The following is a 14780-nucleotide window of genomic DNA, read 5'->3' as shown; positions in this document are numbered from 1 at the left end:
AAGTAAAGGCAGTCAAGCCGACGAGCGCATGAACCCCTCGACCATTGTTTCCTCTCTTCCTAAAGGGCCTATACCCCGTCTTCCACGTGCTGCGAGGATCCGCATCATGCATGCCCTCCTCCTGGGAGGAGCGGACGGCCAGTCAGAGGCGAGGCTGACATTCAGGAACGCGTCCATGGACCTCTATCCATCAAAGCAAAGCAGCCTGCTTAGCTCCCTAGCTTGATTTGGGACGGTTGGACGCTTGCGTCTGAGCGTCCAAGGTTCATGCTCTCGGAGCAGTTCGTAGAGACCCGCCAATCATGGAAGCCGGGAGCGAACATCATCGAGGAGCCCTGCGGTTTCAGAAGTCGATCATCTTGGGATCGGTGGGGCCCTCGGCTTGTTTGCCGGATACCATGGCGGCGACGGGGGAGGTCGACGGCTAATGACCCGCGATCTTGAGAGTCCGGTTCTGGCAGGGTCATGTTGACCGGCACCGGGGACTAGCAACGGCCAGACAATAACAGGGAGACGAGATATCTCGACCCATAAGCCAAGGGTGGTGCCTGGTGAGGGTAGAGAAAGTCGAGGGTAGTCTCTTCGTCAGCGTTACTCGAGGATCTGAGCAGAGATCTCCAGCCCGTCCGTCCCTCGCCCCCAGGTGAACGACAGCATAACAGCAAGAAGACATGGGGATCCTCGACGAGAGGCGCAGGGATCTCTTCCGCCGGACAAGTGCTCTGTGCCTACCCACAGTCCCCACACCCACGGAGCAACAGCACCTTGGGCAGAGCGCTGTGACACACCGAAAGGCGCCTCCTTCCACGACCAGGACCAGGTGTCGAGAATAGGGCCATGGGAATTGTGTGTCATGTTTCAGATGGCTGTTGCTGGCTAGGTCAATGAGAAGTTGAGAAGCCACAACCCACACTAATCGAGCCGTGGGTGCCAGGGGGTGTCAAAGCACTAATATGGACAGAACACTCACGGTCTCACACCGCCTTGGAGATGTCTGCCATGGCTTACATGGCCAAGATGGTGGTGGCATGCGTTCGCGAGTGCCAGGAGGTCTGAAACATCGGCCAACAAGAAGGATAATAGCATCGATGGTCAACAGCCATTAGGAGAGGCTACTAAGGCATCTCTGCCCGTGTTGTGCATGCCACCCCGTGCCGTTATTTCAGCCTCGGATCGCTTTTCCCCAAGAAAAGGTGAAAAAGGGGTGGGTTCGTTTGCCCAGCGATCTCCAGGTTGGCTCACGTTCCACTCGCTCGTCCACTAACTACCTATATCCGACAGCATAAACAATCCTCTACCGAGCTCGCGTCTTTCGTGACTGCGTTGCCGATGTGATTTGTTCTACATGGCTGCCGCCCTGCATGGTCTTGGTGATGCCTCTCGGCGCAAATGGGCTTTTCCCGCTTTACCAGCCGAACCGTCCAGCATCCATCCATCCATCCATACCTGGGCGGCTGCGGATATCGGCATGCCAGGACAAGAAGAAGCTGTACATCCCTGCCCGTCGTCAAGAATGCCAATGGTCCTATTTCAAATCATGCATGGGCCAAGGCGATTCAAGCTCGAGGTCAGGGCCAGTGGAGGGTTGTTCCCATTTGTTGTTCCCATTTGTTGTTCCCTTGCTTCTGGAAAAATATGTGACGGACCCCCTCGTGTTTCATCCCCCTTGCTGGGCTCGCTGAAGAACTTAGCCCATCGCGGCGCTTGTTTCGGTTCCTGCATGACATTGTAATGAGCAACCGCATTCGTCTGCACTCGCCTTGACCCTGCGACCGCACCGGGTTCTTGCGAGGTGCGTTGGGCCCTCTTTTCCTCCATCACCATCCCACCATCATCACCTTCCCACTGCCCGTTCGCCCGTTCCTGCGTCTGGTTACATTCGAATGCAGTGATGGTGGTCTTTCGTGCTGCACGAAGAGAGGGGTCCACATCCTTACTTAGCCTCATTTGGGATATGGCTCATGCACGATCCAGGTACACCAATGAGAAATTGGGAATATGGCAGGGGAAGTGAGTGGGTCCGGGCTAGGTCCCAGAGCGCAAGGGCCATCAGTGTTTCAGGAATTCCACGAGATCACCCTCAAGCGTTGGCCAACAACCGATCGGGCATGGGCTGTTGACAACTTGAGGGTAAGTTGCGAATAAACAAACCATGAAAAAAGGAAGAGAGCAAGCACGGGAGGTTGCCACCACAGAGGAAGACGGCACCTCCATCCCATCCACGAGCAGATCCTCTCTCTCTCCCGCCCGTGATGGCCCCCAACCCTTGCATGCACCCCTCGGACATCGCTCATCGGTTTCACTCGATCATTAGAATTCCAATGTCCCTTCCCGCGACACCACTGGCAGGATCGATTCCCACCTGTTCGTCCTCCCGGCACCATACTGCGTATGCCTTCCCTCCTTTCCCTACACCCGCGTTTGATGCCAAACAGGGAAGCAGGGCCGGGAAGCAGAGGCTGATCTTCGACTGCACGATTGGGCAGAGCCGCCGTGCCGATCTCGAATTTGCGGAGTGGAAGACGCACGACAGGCGGTGGGCGGCTGGATTCTGGCGCCGCATTGTGTATTTTCGTCATTGCAGCTGGCCCATCCTCTGCGGCCACGGCCAGTCGCCTGGCCAGCAGTTAGGTCGCAGACCACATTCTATTCCTGGACTTATTTTTGGCCGAAAATTGAAGGCCAGAGAGCGAGCCAAGAGCTAAAAGCAGAAGGCTGGGCAGATGTGAGGGGGCCAATCAGTGGCCTGAAGAGCTTCTGCGGCGGTTCGATTTAAGCTTAGCCGATACTACGCTACGAGAATTGGATGGGTGGTTGAAAATTGTGAAACGGTCACAAGATGACAGTCCAGTGGCTCTCGTGTAGCCTGTAAGCTGCAGGCGGCGGCAGGTCCATGCTCATCCGTTCTCTGGACTTGGTTTGGCTGAATGAGAGCCACCAGAGGGGACCACGACGACGCCCGTCTTCATGATTCGTCCGAAAGATATGCATCCATAATGAATAGCAATCCCAAGGTCTGGGGTACTTTGAGTCCAGAAACTGGTGCAGAGCTCAAATCATGATCGGACAATATGTAAATTGACCCTCATTCGTTGCCAGATGGCGGGCCAGAGCCGCCAGCAGGAGGGGAAAGGGGAAGAGAGAGCAAGCGCCATGGTGGAGAGAACGTCTGTAAATAGGGTTTCAATCTCATTCTGGCCACACTGCGAACTCTTTACGGTATTGGATATCCTTCAGCGTCAACGAAGGTATATATACCTAGAGTCGAGATTATGGGGCCTTACAGCTACTGGAAAGTATCGCAACTACCTACCTACCTAGACAGATTTTACAACGATCCGCTGCATCCGTTATGGACCAAGTGGCTAGTGGTGTTGACCCGAGTGTAGCACAGATTCGTATACAGACGCAGGCCAGAATCCCGGCGGTACGGACTGGGGGCGTGCGAGATCAAGAAATGCAAAAAAGGTCAGGGCCGGGCGGGACGATCAATCATCAAGCACGCAACCAACAAGCAAGCAAGCAAGCAAGCAAGCAAGCAAGTAAGCAAGCAGCCGACTGAACAAAGGTCGACAATGGCCATGTTCGTTAACCCGATTTAGCCTCGCCAGCCATAGCTTGTAGCTTATGTCCGCGACAGAGAATGGGAAAACTGCCTAGGGGACCAATCCCAAGCCAAATCGGTGATACCTGAAGTTTCGAGTTTCAGATCATGCTGCCTAGGACGATCAAACGGACCCTTCTAACCATGCTGCGATCCCCCACTCACCCTCCCATTGCCGCACTGAACTAGCCTCAAGTGGTACCGGCCCCAAATGATGCGCAAGCCTATGCCGGCCGGACCGTCTACCCTTCGTGGCAGCGGAAACAACTCTTTTGGGGGCTGCGAAGGATGGCCTGTAAACTCACGAGGTTGGTCGCATCCAGCAATTCAGCAGCTCAACGGAAGGTGCCCACACCGGAGGCGAGGGCGGAAGCGAATAGCGATAGCAATAGCAAGAGCAATACGTAGTGGAAACCAGGTACGCAAGGCGGAGCCTACTATAAAGCCGCTCTCCAAATACCGAGCGAGACCTGCTCTCAGATAGCTTCCGAGCTAGGATCGCGGCTCGGAGATCTTTGTTGCAGGGGAGAGTCAAATTAGGCTTATTGTCATGGGAAAAGGCCGGCAGTCGCAAAATGCGAGTGGCAGAAGATGAGTTGAACCGTAAAAGCGCTTAGAGAAGTGAGCGGCTACGACGGGACGAAGCGAGAAACAAGGCGAAGAAGAGGAAGAAGAGGAGAAAGCAAACAATTTTTTTTTGGTTGAATGAACGTAGTCTTCAATACACACCAATCATTGGGATGCCCTCTATCAAAGAATCCGGATTGGGGTCCGTTCATTGGTGTAGTTGCCCATCAGCAGTAACCAATCCTCGTCCGAACAATACCCTTGCACAGCGTCAAGCCTTCAACGCCTTCCGAAGCGTGTGCGTGTGTGGGATCTTGGATAGGTGAGCGTTGCTGGAAAGCTTCCGCCTCTTCTTTTCGCCGCTGCAGTCCGGCTGGAAACTGGTGAATCAGAAAGCGCCAGCCGCGCAACAATTGTGTATTTTCTTGCCGTGTCGTCAGCTGGGCTGCTGGACCCTGGCGCAGCCAAGAGGGCCGATTCAGGCCGGCTTGGGCAAGCGGGGGGGGGCGGGGCGAATCCAAGGAGAGCTTAGCGCCAGATTCTAGTGCCAACGCTATTTTCTGAAGCATGGTGGCAGGCGTGTTTCACATTGACAGGCCTGGTCAATCTGGGTTGGGCATTGTGGTCAGTCGACCATTGGCTCGGCACAACCCATGCCAGGGATGTCGCTTCCCTTTTCTGCTTCCTCGCCGCGATCCTACCTTCCCCACCTTACCTAATAATATCATCCACTTGTTCCTCTCTTGTACCTCCGCAAGAGACGAGAGTTGAGGAAAGTAGATGCAAAAAGCAGCGAGAAATTGCCAGATGACTAAGGTCCAAGCAACAGCACGCACAGCACAGACAACCGACAGACAAGAGATTGTTAATTCCAGCTCCCCGTGGATAGTACCTACCTACTGTACCTTATCTGTAGCACAGAGCACTGGCGCAAGGCGTGGTGAGAAAAGGGGGAAAAGAAAAACAAGCAACAAAGATCCAGGCGTGGTTTGTTCCTGCCACGGTCCCACCTGACCGCCTAGGTTTTCTTCTAAAAATCCGCTCCGTTTTTCTAAAAGCCCGAGGCAGGTAGGTACCTAGATAGGCGTTGCCCTTTTGTCAACAAGTTTTAGACATCGACACACACATTGACTGACTCAGGCTGGTGCAGAATTTATGACATGGCAGAACTGCAAGTCCCAACTCCCAGCATTGCTCGGACCTACTATGTATGGTAGGCATGTTCAAGACTTGCAGGGGACGTAGGTAATTTCTCTTCTCTGCAGCTGTCAGGAGAACAAATGGAGACTGTGGGAACTGGGAAGCGACCATGACAGATTGAGCAAATGGTCCGATCACTTCGAGAATTCGGTGTCAATCACAACCTTCGCCCTTTTCCCAGGACGGTAACAGTTAACCGTACTTTACCTCCATCTTTGTTCCTGACTAGGACTCGGGGCCGTCCGTGGGGAGAGAGCAACGGTCGCATACATGAACCCCTGGGGGTTATTAGTCAACCTCACTCCGCCCTCATCATCATTTTTTGTCAAGTTTATGCTCTTCAACCCTACGACGAGGTTGACCCTGCTGATTCAAGTTGTTAGACGCGTGTGCCAGTGGTCTCAAAGAAGGGCAAGTCGTATCTCACTCACTGCATCTAACTCAGCAGCAGCCGCCTGCAGACAGCACTCAGACGTGTACTTTGAGGGTACCTCGGTGGGCATGACGTGGCTACCGCCAACCCTTGTCTGCCCATGCCGCCACGGCCACTGGTCAGCAGGAATTCTCTTTTCAAGCAAGCATTGTGGCCGGGCCAGGGCCAGCCAGACGTAACGGAGCACAGATAACTATCAACGGCTAACAAGTTATTTGCATACCACAGACTGCAGTGGCTCCGATGGCTGTGATCTGTGATCCTGGAAGACCACCCTCCCGATCTACGACTACGGCCTCTGGTGGCCAGTGCTTGGGCATGGTATGACCTGCACTGAAGCTACAGAGCTAGCGAGCGACAGCCTCTATTTACCCACTTGAACTGGCGAAGGGGCATGATCCAATCACCGTGCTGAGAATGGATGACACCACGAGGAGGGACCCCGGATATCCCCAAGAGCCTCACTCAGTTTGATATTGAGCTGCCTAGTACCGCGGCTTATCTCATGTATTTTCTGTCTACCTAGCCAGGCCATACCTAACCAACTGCGCCTTTGGGGTCAGGGCGGGCAGCCTCTTTGGGGTGAAGGGGAAGGGAAACAAACAGGTTAGCTGGTACCAAAAAAGGTCCCAGGTTCGTTGCACAATCCCCTGGAACGAAGGCCTGGCCTGTGCGGTGTGCTAGACAATGTACCATAGTATGTATGTACCTATGTATGTACAAGTGAGCACTTGCATACATACATTTCTCGCCTTGGCCCAGCGCTAAGATACCTTCGTTCCTGGCTCTGACGCGAGGGGAAGGCCATACACCGATACGGCGTAGTTTGGGAGTACCTGCACTAAAAACTGCAGCGCCGTGAGATTAAGACGCAGGTTCGACCAAGACACGAGCACATGAGCGGGCGGAGGATGAAGAACAAAAGCCAAAACGAGACAGGCATATAAAGCAAGAATAGTCAGTCTTCTTAATGAGATGCGATGAGATGATAGGAGATGAGACGGTGAGCCCAGACCTAGCCCGAAAAGTACCCAACAATAATCATGATAGAAAAAAAGAAAAGAGAGAGGGAAGAGCAGAGCAGAGGAGAGCAGAGATTCATTCATTCATTCCGTTTCCTCCGCTCCAATCCTCTCTCGTCAGTTTTTCTGCCCAGGCCCAGGCCGGTACGTACCTCTCCTCCTGGCCCCCCGAGTGGGGACTGGTTGAAGTACCCCCGTCGTCGACCTCCACTCCCCTCCCACCCTGGCCCGGCCACCCATCTTTCTCATCATTCGTCCCTCTGCTTTGACCTGCCCTTGTGTTGCTGGCTCGCTACTGCACACTGCTTTCCCGCATCCACCCACTGCACACTGCTTTCCCGCATCCACCCACCCATCACCCAAGTGCCCGCCCAGCGCAAGAAATCATTAAACCCCCCGGATCCCGCCCTCTCCCTTCTCGCGACACTCTTCCGAGCTCTCTTTTCAAGACTCTTCTTCTTCCTCCCTCTTTTTCCCTTTCTCCCTGGTCGTGTCGCAGGAGGATCCTCTTCTTCCCCGCCCCTCTCTCTCTCACGTCGTCGTTGCGCCTTCTTACCCTTGAAGACGCACGCGCACATCTTTTCGCCTCCCATTCCCGTCTTGAGCATCCCCATCAAGGACCCCAGGGGCAAATCATTCCTCGTCCCCATCGACACATCAGACACCTTCCGTCGCAAGATCTTGCCCGTTTGATGCCCGTCAATATTGGGAAGTCCTGTTGATTTGGTTTCGTTTCCCACTGAACGGTTGAATTCCGCTGCTCGACCCGTTGTTTCTCTCGCTCTGTGTGTGTTCACAACACCACCAACGTCGACAACACCTCCGCCTGGTCGTGCATTGTCCGTTGCGGAATCTCGGCCACCAACTGCGAACCGGACCCCGCTGTTCACTCGGAACGCAGGCAACGCCCCTTTTTTGCGTCCCTTTCCCTCGTCACTGCACCTTGACGGTCCATCGCATTAGCGGGTCCAATTCGCTTGAGGCAATTGGATCGATTCAGTATCTTGCGTGCAAATTTCCTCCCGGGCTGGACTCGAGTGTCATTAAAACGGAAATAACAAATTCAAGCCACCGCGCTTGAAAGTCTTATACCACAGGCAGCGCCTCACCCACACCAACACACGGCGTCTTGTTGCAACACAGCGCCCTAACGCCACGGTCGTTCATTCCCTTATCTCGTCCATTTACTTATTTTAAACCCGTCCAAAGGGTCTCTTTCCTCCCTAAGGCTGTTTCAACTGGGTTGCATTCTCGGCCCTCACCTCGACGAGTTTCCCTCCGCTTCATCGAGTTATAATTAGTACAAATCTCGATCGACTCGGCCGGTAACGACGCGCAAGGAAGACGCCCGTCTTTCCCAGACCCTAGAGGGCCGCTGCACAGCATGTATTCACAACACGCAGCCATGGCAGCGCCTCAAAAGCCAGAGACTTTCATGTTGAGCACGGAAGCTCAACAAGCACTGCCCCACGATGCTCAGGTAGCTCTGCAGCAAGTCGATAATCGTCAGTGACCCATGCAGCCGAGCCTGGAGAAGCCTGGCGCTCGTTTCTTGGTGTGTAAAAGTTAACATGACCTGCAGTGAAATACTTCCTCATCTCCGCACCAGTCGATTGGCAATCAGACCAGTACATCCGGAGGTTCCTCCTTCCGACCGGCGAATACGTCTCGTGCGTGCTATGGAACAACCTCTTCCACATCTCGGGGACAGATATCGTGCGATGTCTATCCTTCCGGTTCCAAGCTTTCGGTCGGCCAGTTAAGAATTCCAAGAAGTTCGAAGAGGGCATCTTCTCAGACCTACGAAATCTGAAGTCGGGAACTGATGCCTCTCTCGAGGAGCCCAAGAGCCCGTTCCTCGACTTCCTCTACAAGAACAACTGCATTCGGACGCAGAAGAAGCAGAAGGTCTTCTACTGGTACAGCGTACCACACGACCGCCTGTTCCTCGACGCCCTGGAGCGGGACCTGAAGAGGGAGAAGATGGGCCAGGAAGCCACCACTATCGCCGTTAGCGAGCCCGCTCTGTCCTTCCAGTACGATTCGTCCCAGTCGCTGTACGAGCAGCTCACCAAGGCTCAACAAACCAATTCTTCCTCCTTCAACGCCCAGCAGGTTTCCTTTTCCCAGTCGCAGTCTAGCTCCCCAGTGATGCGGGCCATGGACTCGATGCCCCCTCCGCAGATGATCCCCCAGTCAATGCCCCCTTTGCCAGAGGGGCTGGAGAGCATGGTGTCGTACGGCGCCATGGCGATGGCGCCAGCAATGGCACAGCCGGTGGTCAAGAGGGAGCCTGACTTCACCCGAGTGCAGTACAACCAGAACGGTGTCCCGATTGCACAGGCGCACCAGCGCCACGCGTCGATGCCCGCCTATGCGTTGGAGTACTCACCCGCACCGTCGTTCGTCTCTTCTCACTACGAGGATTACAGCCAGAGGGGTATCTCGTTTGAACCCTTGACGCCTCCCCAACAGGCTCTCGGCATGGGCGCCGAGCCTGCTTACATCGCCAATGAGGAGACTGGCCTCTACACCGCCATCCCGGACCATATGAACGGCATGAACGGCCTAAATGGCATGATCCAGCTGCCGCCATCGAACCTGGCTGGCCCTTCATTCTCTCGCGCCTACCCTGCCAACAACGTCTACTCGGTGATCGAAGGATCGCCGACCTACAAGCAGCGGAGACGGCGGTCATCCATCCCTCCTTCCCTGTCGGTCACAGCAGCAGCGATCGCGTCAGCTACCGCGGCGCATCGGCCATCGGATCTTCGCAGGTCTGTATCCGCGTCTGGGCCTGCCGAGGGTGACGAGTCTGCGGACAACTCCCCCCCAGGTCTGACTTACAGCAATTCTGGCATGTCAATGGGCAGCCATCAGCACCACAAGGAACTGCTCGACCTTTCTCGACACGGCACCCCCTTGTCGACGGTCGAAGGCAGCCCCGCTCTGAACCCGATGGCCCTGCAGCAGGCGGATCTCGGTCAGCTCACCAACGATGAGCTCGGCCAGCCCATGAGCGAGCACCACCAACGGCAGGTGATGCAAGGCGGCGCCAACGTGGTACGCAGAGCGCGGTCAGCCACAGTCATGGAGCTCGGCCCCTATCCCCAGAAGTCACACTCGTGCCCGATCCCCACTTGCGGCCGTCTCTTCAAGCGCCTCGAGCACCTGAAGCGGTAAGACCAGGAAACATTTCATCATCTGTCAAGACATAAACCTCCTGTCGTGTATCTGACCAAACTTCCAGACACGTGAGAACACATACACAAGAAAGACCCTACATCTGCCCTTATTGTAGCAAGGCATTCTCCAGATCAGACAACCTAGCACAGTATGCCCCTAACCTTTCCTTGATGTATCATTTCATTTGTCATCTATCTTCTCGAGTGATGAGTAAGACAAGCATGTTGCGCGTGTGGCATGTCAACAGCCAAGATGGAAGCAAAACCGCCAAGTCACCACGCAGCAGCAGCACAACATCACAGGACGAACAAGATAGCAGTCGCACAGCATGCACTAACGCCGTTGACTCAACAGACACAAGCGTACCCACGATCGCGGCGAAGGTGGTGAAGGGGGCCTGAACCTGTCAGGCGAAGACGAGGAGGAGTACTCAGGCGAGGATCAACTGGCTTCTCTCGAGGAAGCTTCGCCGACATCGGAGGGCGGCTACGTGACGGCCTCTCTGAACTCGCTTGCAAACGGTGCAACACCGACCTCGAACGGCATGGTCCCTGTGTCGAGCATGTCGCACGCGCCGACATTCAACAGTCTTCAGACATTGAGCATGCCCATGACGATCAGCCAGCCGCAGCCGATCAACGCCGGTGGCATGATGTAAACCGGCTCGGCTGGTAACCACCACGATGCGATTCACTTGTACGTTTATGTCGGGGGTTTCTTTGGTCACTATGGGGTTATTGGGGGGGCCTAGGGGTTGGCATGGTTTTTCTTGGTGCTTGGATTGGTACTCTTCATTTGCCAGAAGTCGGGATTCTGCATCACTCATCGTCTTGCCTGACGTTTTATTTTCGCATCTTTCCTTTTATTCGATTTTCTCCTGCTTCCTTCGAGCGACTTCTACACCTTTGCCTTGCGTTTTGCTTGGAGCGGACGACCATTTGTGCGACACCCTCAACAACGCGAATCATAGACAGAACGGAGCCGGATGCCCTCAGGTGCGTATGGCATCACGATCATAATCACGCATGCACACGGCACACAAAACGGGGAAGGCATATGCATTGTATATAACTGCTTACTTTTTACCCATTTGGATTGGAAGAGCTCGAGATACCAGAGTAGTTGACGAGTGAGGATTTCACGAACCCAAGCTCTCATAACCAAATCTAAAACTAAAAAAAAAGCAAACAATAGAGAGACCGTTTTATCAACTGATACATGCATGCTTGATTTGGAGTCTTCTCTCCATTACTCGAGAGTCCTCTATTCCCCGTTATTCCTGGACGAAAATAGATGTCCCGCCACAGTTAAGCGCCTTGGGGCCGAAAAACTGGCTGCTCGTCTTCTCATGTTGCTATTTTCGGAGTAAGTGGCTAAAGCCGAGTTTTACTTTTTATGTTCTATTTTTGTTAGCGAGATTTATCGCCAGCGGCGTCAGGAGCAGAGAGAGAGGGGAGAGTCATGACTGGTGTGAATATTGTTTCAGCAAGTCGATTACGGCGTCATTCACATGCTAGCACGACAGAGGAGATGTGGAATGCGCAGCCAAGGCACGACGATGTGTTAGTCCCATACGTCCAAACTAGGTATCTTAGCTGCTTCTTTTCCATTTCCATGTAGGGGGGGTATCTATCAGCGGGACTTATCATAGCCCTGTACATATACGCAAAATGCATTGCTGATCAAGGGGCAAACTACTGACAAGGACAGCTCAGCTCCGTGTAGTATATTCCTCTCTGCCAGGCCCTTCCCTTATCCGAGGCAACGCCATGCCCTTCCGCCCTCACCTCCTCCTCCTCTTCTTCAACGGGCCCCTCCCAGCCGCATCACCCCCCTCCATACTCCTAATGTCCCTCTTGCTCAACTTCAGCTCCGCGCCCCGCAACCTCCCAACAGCGGGTAAGTCGACCGCCGCCGACGACCGGGAGCGCGTCCGACGCGCAGGAGCCCGTTCCGCCGGCGGAGCCTCCCTCTCGAGCACGACGCCGTTCTCGCGCGCCTCCCTGCGCCGCTTGGCCTCGCGCGCGGCCGCGGCCCCGGCGATGCCCTTCCGGATCGCCATGGGCGCGCCGCGCTGCGAGAGCGCCTTGAGGCTGTCGCGGCCGCCGAGGGCGCGCACGCGCAGGTCCGTCGTCTGCAGACGGAGGCGGCCGCCTGCGTAGCCCTTGGATCTTGTCCTGCCGGTCGCGGAGGCGGAGGCGGAGGCGGAGGCGGAGGCGGAGGTGGAGGCGGAGGAGGAGGAAAAGAGGGTGGCGTTGTGGTCGGAGAGGATCTTGCTCTCTGAGATGAGGCGCTGGAGGGCGAGGTCGTTGGCTAGGAAGGTGGCGCTGTCTTCGTCTTGGGCGTCGGCGCTCGGGGTGGGTTTCTGGAGGGAGGCTTTGAGGGCTTCTGTGGTTGGGTCGGGGGGTGGGCGGGAGGACTGGTATCGGAGTGTGATTAGCCCTATAGGTTCTTGTTGAGGGAATGGAGATGGTGTTGTAATGGAGTTTAAAGAGGCGTGTATACCATAAACGCCTTCAGCTCCCGCTTGGTCATCGAGGACAACAGAGCGCTCTTCGAATCCGTAGATGATGCGTGGTCGATGATCTCCACTTGGCCCGTCTCTGCGTTGGCGGGTCAGTAAGTCGCGGTGTCTTGAAGAAATTGCCTTCCCTAGAAGGGGGAGGAGAACATCTCACCGTCATCGTCCTCATCTGAGATGCCATCCCACTCGGAATCCTCCCCATCTGAGTCCGTCTCATCCTCTGACCCAGCTGCCAGGGCCGGCTTAGCAGCGACTGGCAGCGGCTTGAATTGCGCTTCGAAGTGCCGCCGGAAGATGGCTTGGGCATCTTCCGGCTCGGTAGCGGGTTCTCTGTCCACCGGCCTCGCCTTTCGTTTGCCTAGAACTGGCGCCATGTTTATCAGGAGGTAGGGGTAGAGGTCGTGTGAAGTGCAGCTACGTGGTGGTTGTCTCGGTTTGCACTGGAGTTGGAGAATTTTTTTCCCCTGCTTTTTTAACTGCCCAAGAGCTGCGTCATGCTTGCTACCCCGCCATCTATTTGGAGTGCCCTCTAACTCTGCCCTACAAACCTACAATTGTAGGAGAACTTCCTTTATATTAATTCTTCACACCGGCAAAGGCTTTGCCCGTTCGCCTCCCGAACTCAAGACCGGAAGCCAACCAAAAGGACCCCCCCAACCGGCCGAACCATGACCCGCTTCCGGCCCTGTATCGACCTGCACGCCGGGCAGGTGAAGCAGATCGTGGGTGGCACCCTGGACAGCGCGACTTCGGAGCTGAGGACGAACCACGTGTCGCCGCACCCTCCCGCGCACTTCGCCCGCCTGTACCGCGACGGCGACCTCGGCGGCGCCCACGTCATCATGCTGGGTGGCGGGAACGCCGACGCCGCCCGAGAGGCACTGGCCGAGTGGCCCGGTCGCCTGCAGGTCGGCGGCGGGATCGGCGACGGGAACGCGCGGCAGTGGATTGAGGCTGGTGCTGAGAAGGTTGGCTGGTCTCTCCTTTCCCTTTTTCCTCTTCCTTCGGACTGGTTTTAGGGGTTCGGCTTGTGATGGACTTGTTTGGGGCCGCGAACCAGCACCACCCTCGGTCTCAGGAGGCAGTGCCCATGAGGTCAACTTCCTTTGGGAACTATTTTATCTCATGCCGGGCATTTGGTTTGCTGACACGGCAAACCATCCAGTAGGTGATCATAACGTCCTTCCTCTTCCCCGAAGGGCGTTTCAGCCAGGAGCGCCTGGACGCCGTGCTGGCGGCCCTAGACGGCGACAAGAGCAAGCTGGTCATCGACCTCAGCTGTCGGAGACGCGGCGAGGACAGGTGGTTCGTCGCCATGAACAAGTGGCAGACCATCACGGATATGGAGGTGAACCAGGGTGAGACCCCCGCCCCACCCTTCTCTTCGGTTTAGGAAACTGGTGCTATCATCTCCCACCCCCAGATACCCTCCTCGCCAACCAGTGCCTCCCCAGCTGACCCCCCCGCACAGAATCCATCTCCCGACTCGAGCCCTACTGCTCCGAGTTCCTCATTCACGCAGCCGACAACGAGGGCCTGCAGCGGGGCATCGACGAGGCGCTGGTCGGCCGGCTGGCCGAGTGGTGCACCATCCCCGTGACCTACGCCGGCGGAGGCCGGGCCCTTGCGGACCTGGACCGCGTCGAGGCGCTGAGCGGGGGGAGGGTCGACCTCACCATCGGCAGCGCCCTGGACTGCTTCGGCGGCAGCGGGGTGACGCTGGAGGAGTGCGTCGAGTGGAACAGGCGGAAGGGATAGGAGGGGCGTTTGACTTGTTGCAGATTAGATCACGGAGTCTAAAACTCTATCGTTTACTCCCCTTTCTGAAGGTGCTGGGCTCCAGCCTGTTTCCGGAGTAGTCCTACTCGGCCACGAGCTACACATGGAGCTGATTGGTTAGGAAGATTGATGGGGTCACTATGAGCACAGCGAGAGGAGATGTAAAAAATACCAAATGTAATTTCTCGTGTCCCTGTACAGACCAATACATACAAAGTAAGAAGGCCGCTTTCCCCTGGGAAGACGGCCTCGTTGTGGAAGATAGATATCCCCCTTAGTAGTCTTGTCTCCTCAACAACTTGTCTGTTGTAGACCACTGGAAAACGTCAACCCCCCCCTGCTTCCGAACACGAGCAGAGCAATGATACTGGCAAGCCCAAGTTTACGCCAATAACATACATATTAAAACCTGTACGTGACCAGCCGGGTACGAGTCGGGAGATAGTGTCCTAACAAGCCCCAGCC

At 55.6% G+C, this 14780-nt stretch overlaps 5 protein-coding genes across 5 annotated transcripts; 2 read left to right on the top strand and 3 right to left on the bottom strand.

The window, feature by feature from the left end:
- Positions 1–287: 287 nt before the first annotated feature.
- On the bottom strand, positions 288–1183 carry QBC33DRAFT_138558 (uncharacterized protein). The gene is made up of 2 exons (XM_060422096.1): positions 971–1183; positions 288–866 (listed from the first exon to the last, which is right to left on the bottom strand). Exons 1-2 carry the CDS (start codon positions 1084–1086, stop codon positions 464–466), a joined length of 519 nt encoding a protein of 172 aa, XP_060282028.1. The 5' UTR covers positions 1087–1183; the 3' UTR covers positions 288–463.
- A 5179-nt stretch (positions 1184–6362) lies between these two features.
- Positions 6363–6911, bottom strand: QBC33DRAFT_544066 (uncharacterized protein; the record flags this gene model as incomplete). The annotated part of the gene is made up of 1 exon (XM_060428420.1): positions 6363–6911. A coding segment is annotated over one exon (343 nt), but the record flags the coding sequence as incomplete, so codon positions are not given.
- A 954-nt stretch (positions 6912–7865) lies between these two features.
- Positions 7866–10817, top strand: QBC33DRAFT_138380 (transcription factor steA 2). Its single transcript, XM_060422095.1, has 4 exons — positions 7866–8331; positions 8409–10005; positions 10077–10160; positions 10367–10817. Exons 1-4 carry the CDS (start codon positions 8211–8213, stop codon positions 10668–10670), a joined length of 2106 nt encoding a protein of 701 aa, XP_060282026.1. The 5' UTR covers positions 7866–8210; the 3' UTR covers positions 10671–10817.
- A 978-nt stretch (positions 10818–11795) lies between these two features.
- On the bottom strand, positions 11796–12910 carry QBC33DRAFT_516690 (uncharacterized protein; the record flags this gene model as incomplete). The annotated part of the gene is made up of 3 exons (XM_060426153.1): positions 11796–12431; positions 12518–12615; positions 12691–12910. 3 exons carry the CDS (start codon positions 12908–12910, stop codon positions 11796–11798), a joined length of 954 nt encoding a protein of 317 aa, XP_060282025.1.
- Positions 12911–14674, top strand: QBC33DRAFT_475546 (enzyme that catalyzes the fourth step in the histidine pathway). Its single transcript, XM_060425241.1, has 3 exons — positions 12911–13504; positions 13705–13894; positions 14008–14674. The coding sequence occupies exons 1-3, from the start codon at positions 13205–13207 to the stop codon at positions 14292–14294; spliced, it is 777 nt and encodes a 258-aa protein (XP_060282024.1). The 5' UTR covers positions 12911–13204; the 3' UTR covers positions 14295–14674.
- The last annotated feature ends 106 nt before the right edge of the window (positions 14675–14780 follow it).

Source organism: Phialemonium atrogriseum (assembly GCF_030411735.1).
Source record: "Phialemonium atrogriseum strain 8032-3 unplaced genomic scaffold QBC33scaffold_18, whole genome shotgun sequence".
NCBI classification, from domain to species: domain Eukaryota; kingdom Fungi; phylum Ascomycota; class Sordariomycetes; order Cephalothecales; family Cephalothecaceae; genus Phialemonium; species Phialemonium atrogriseum.
The sequence above is the reverse complement of the archived record's forward strand: the minus strand, read 5'-3'. Positions and strand labels throughout refer to the sequence as shown.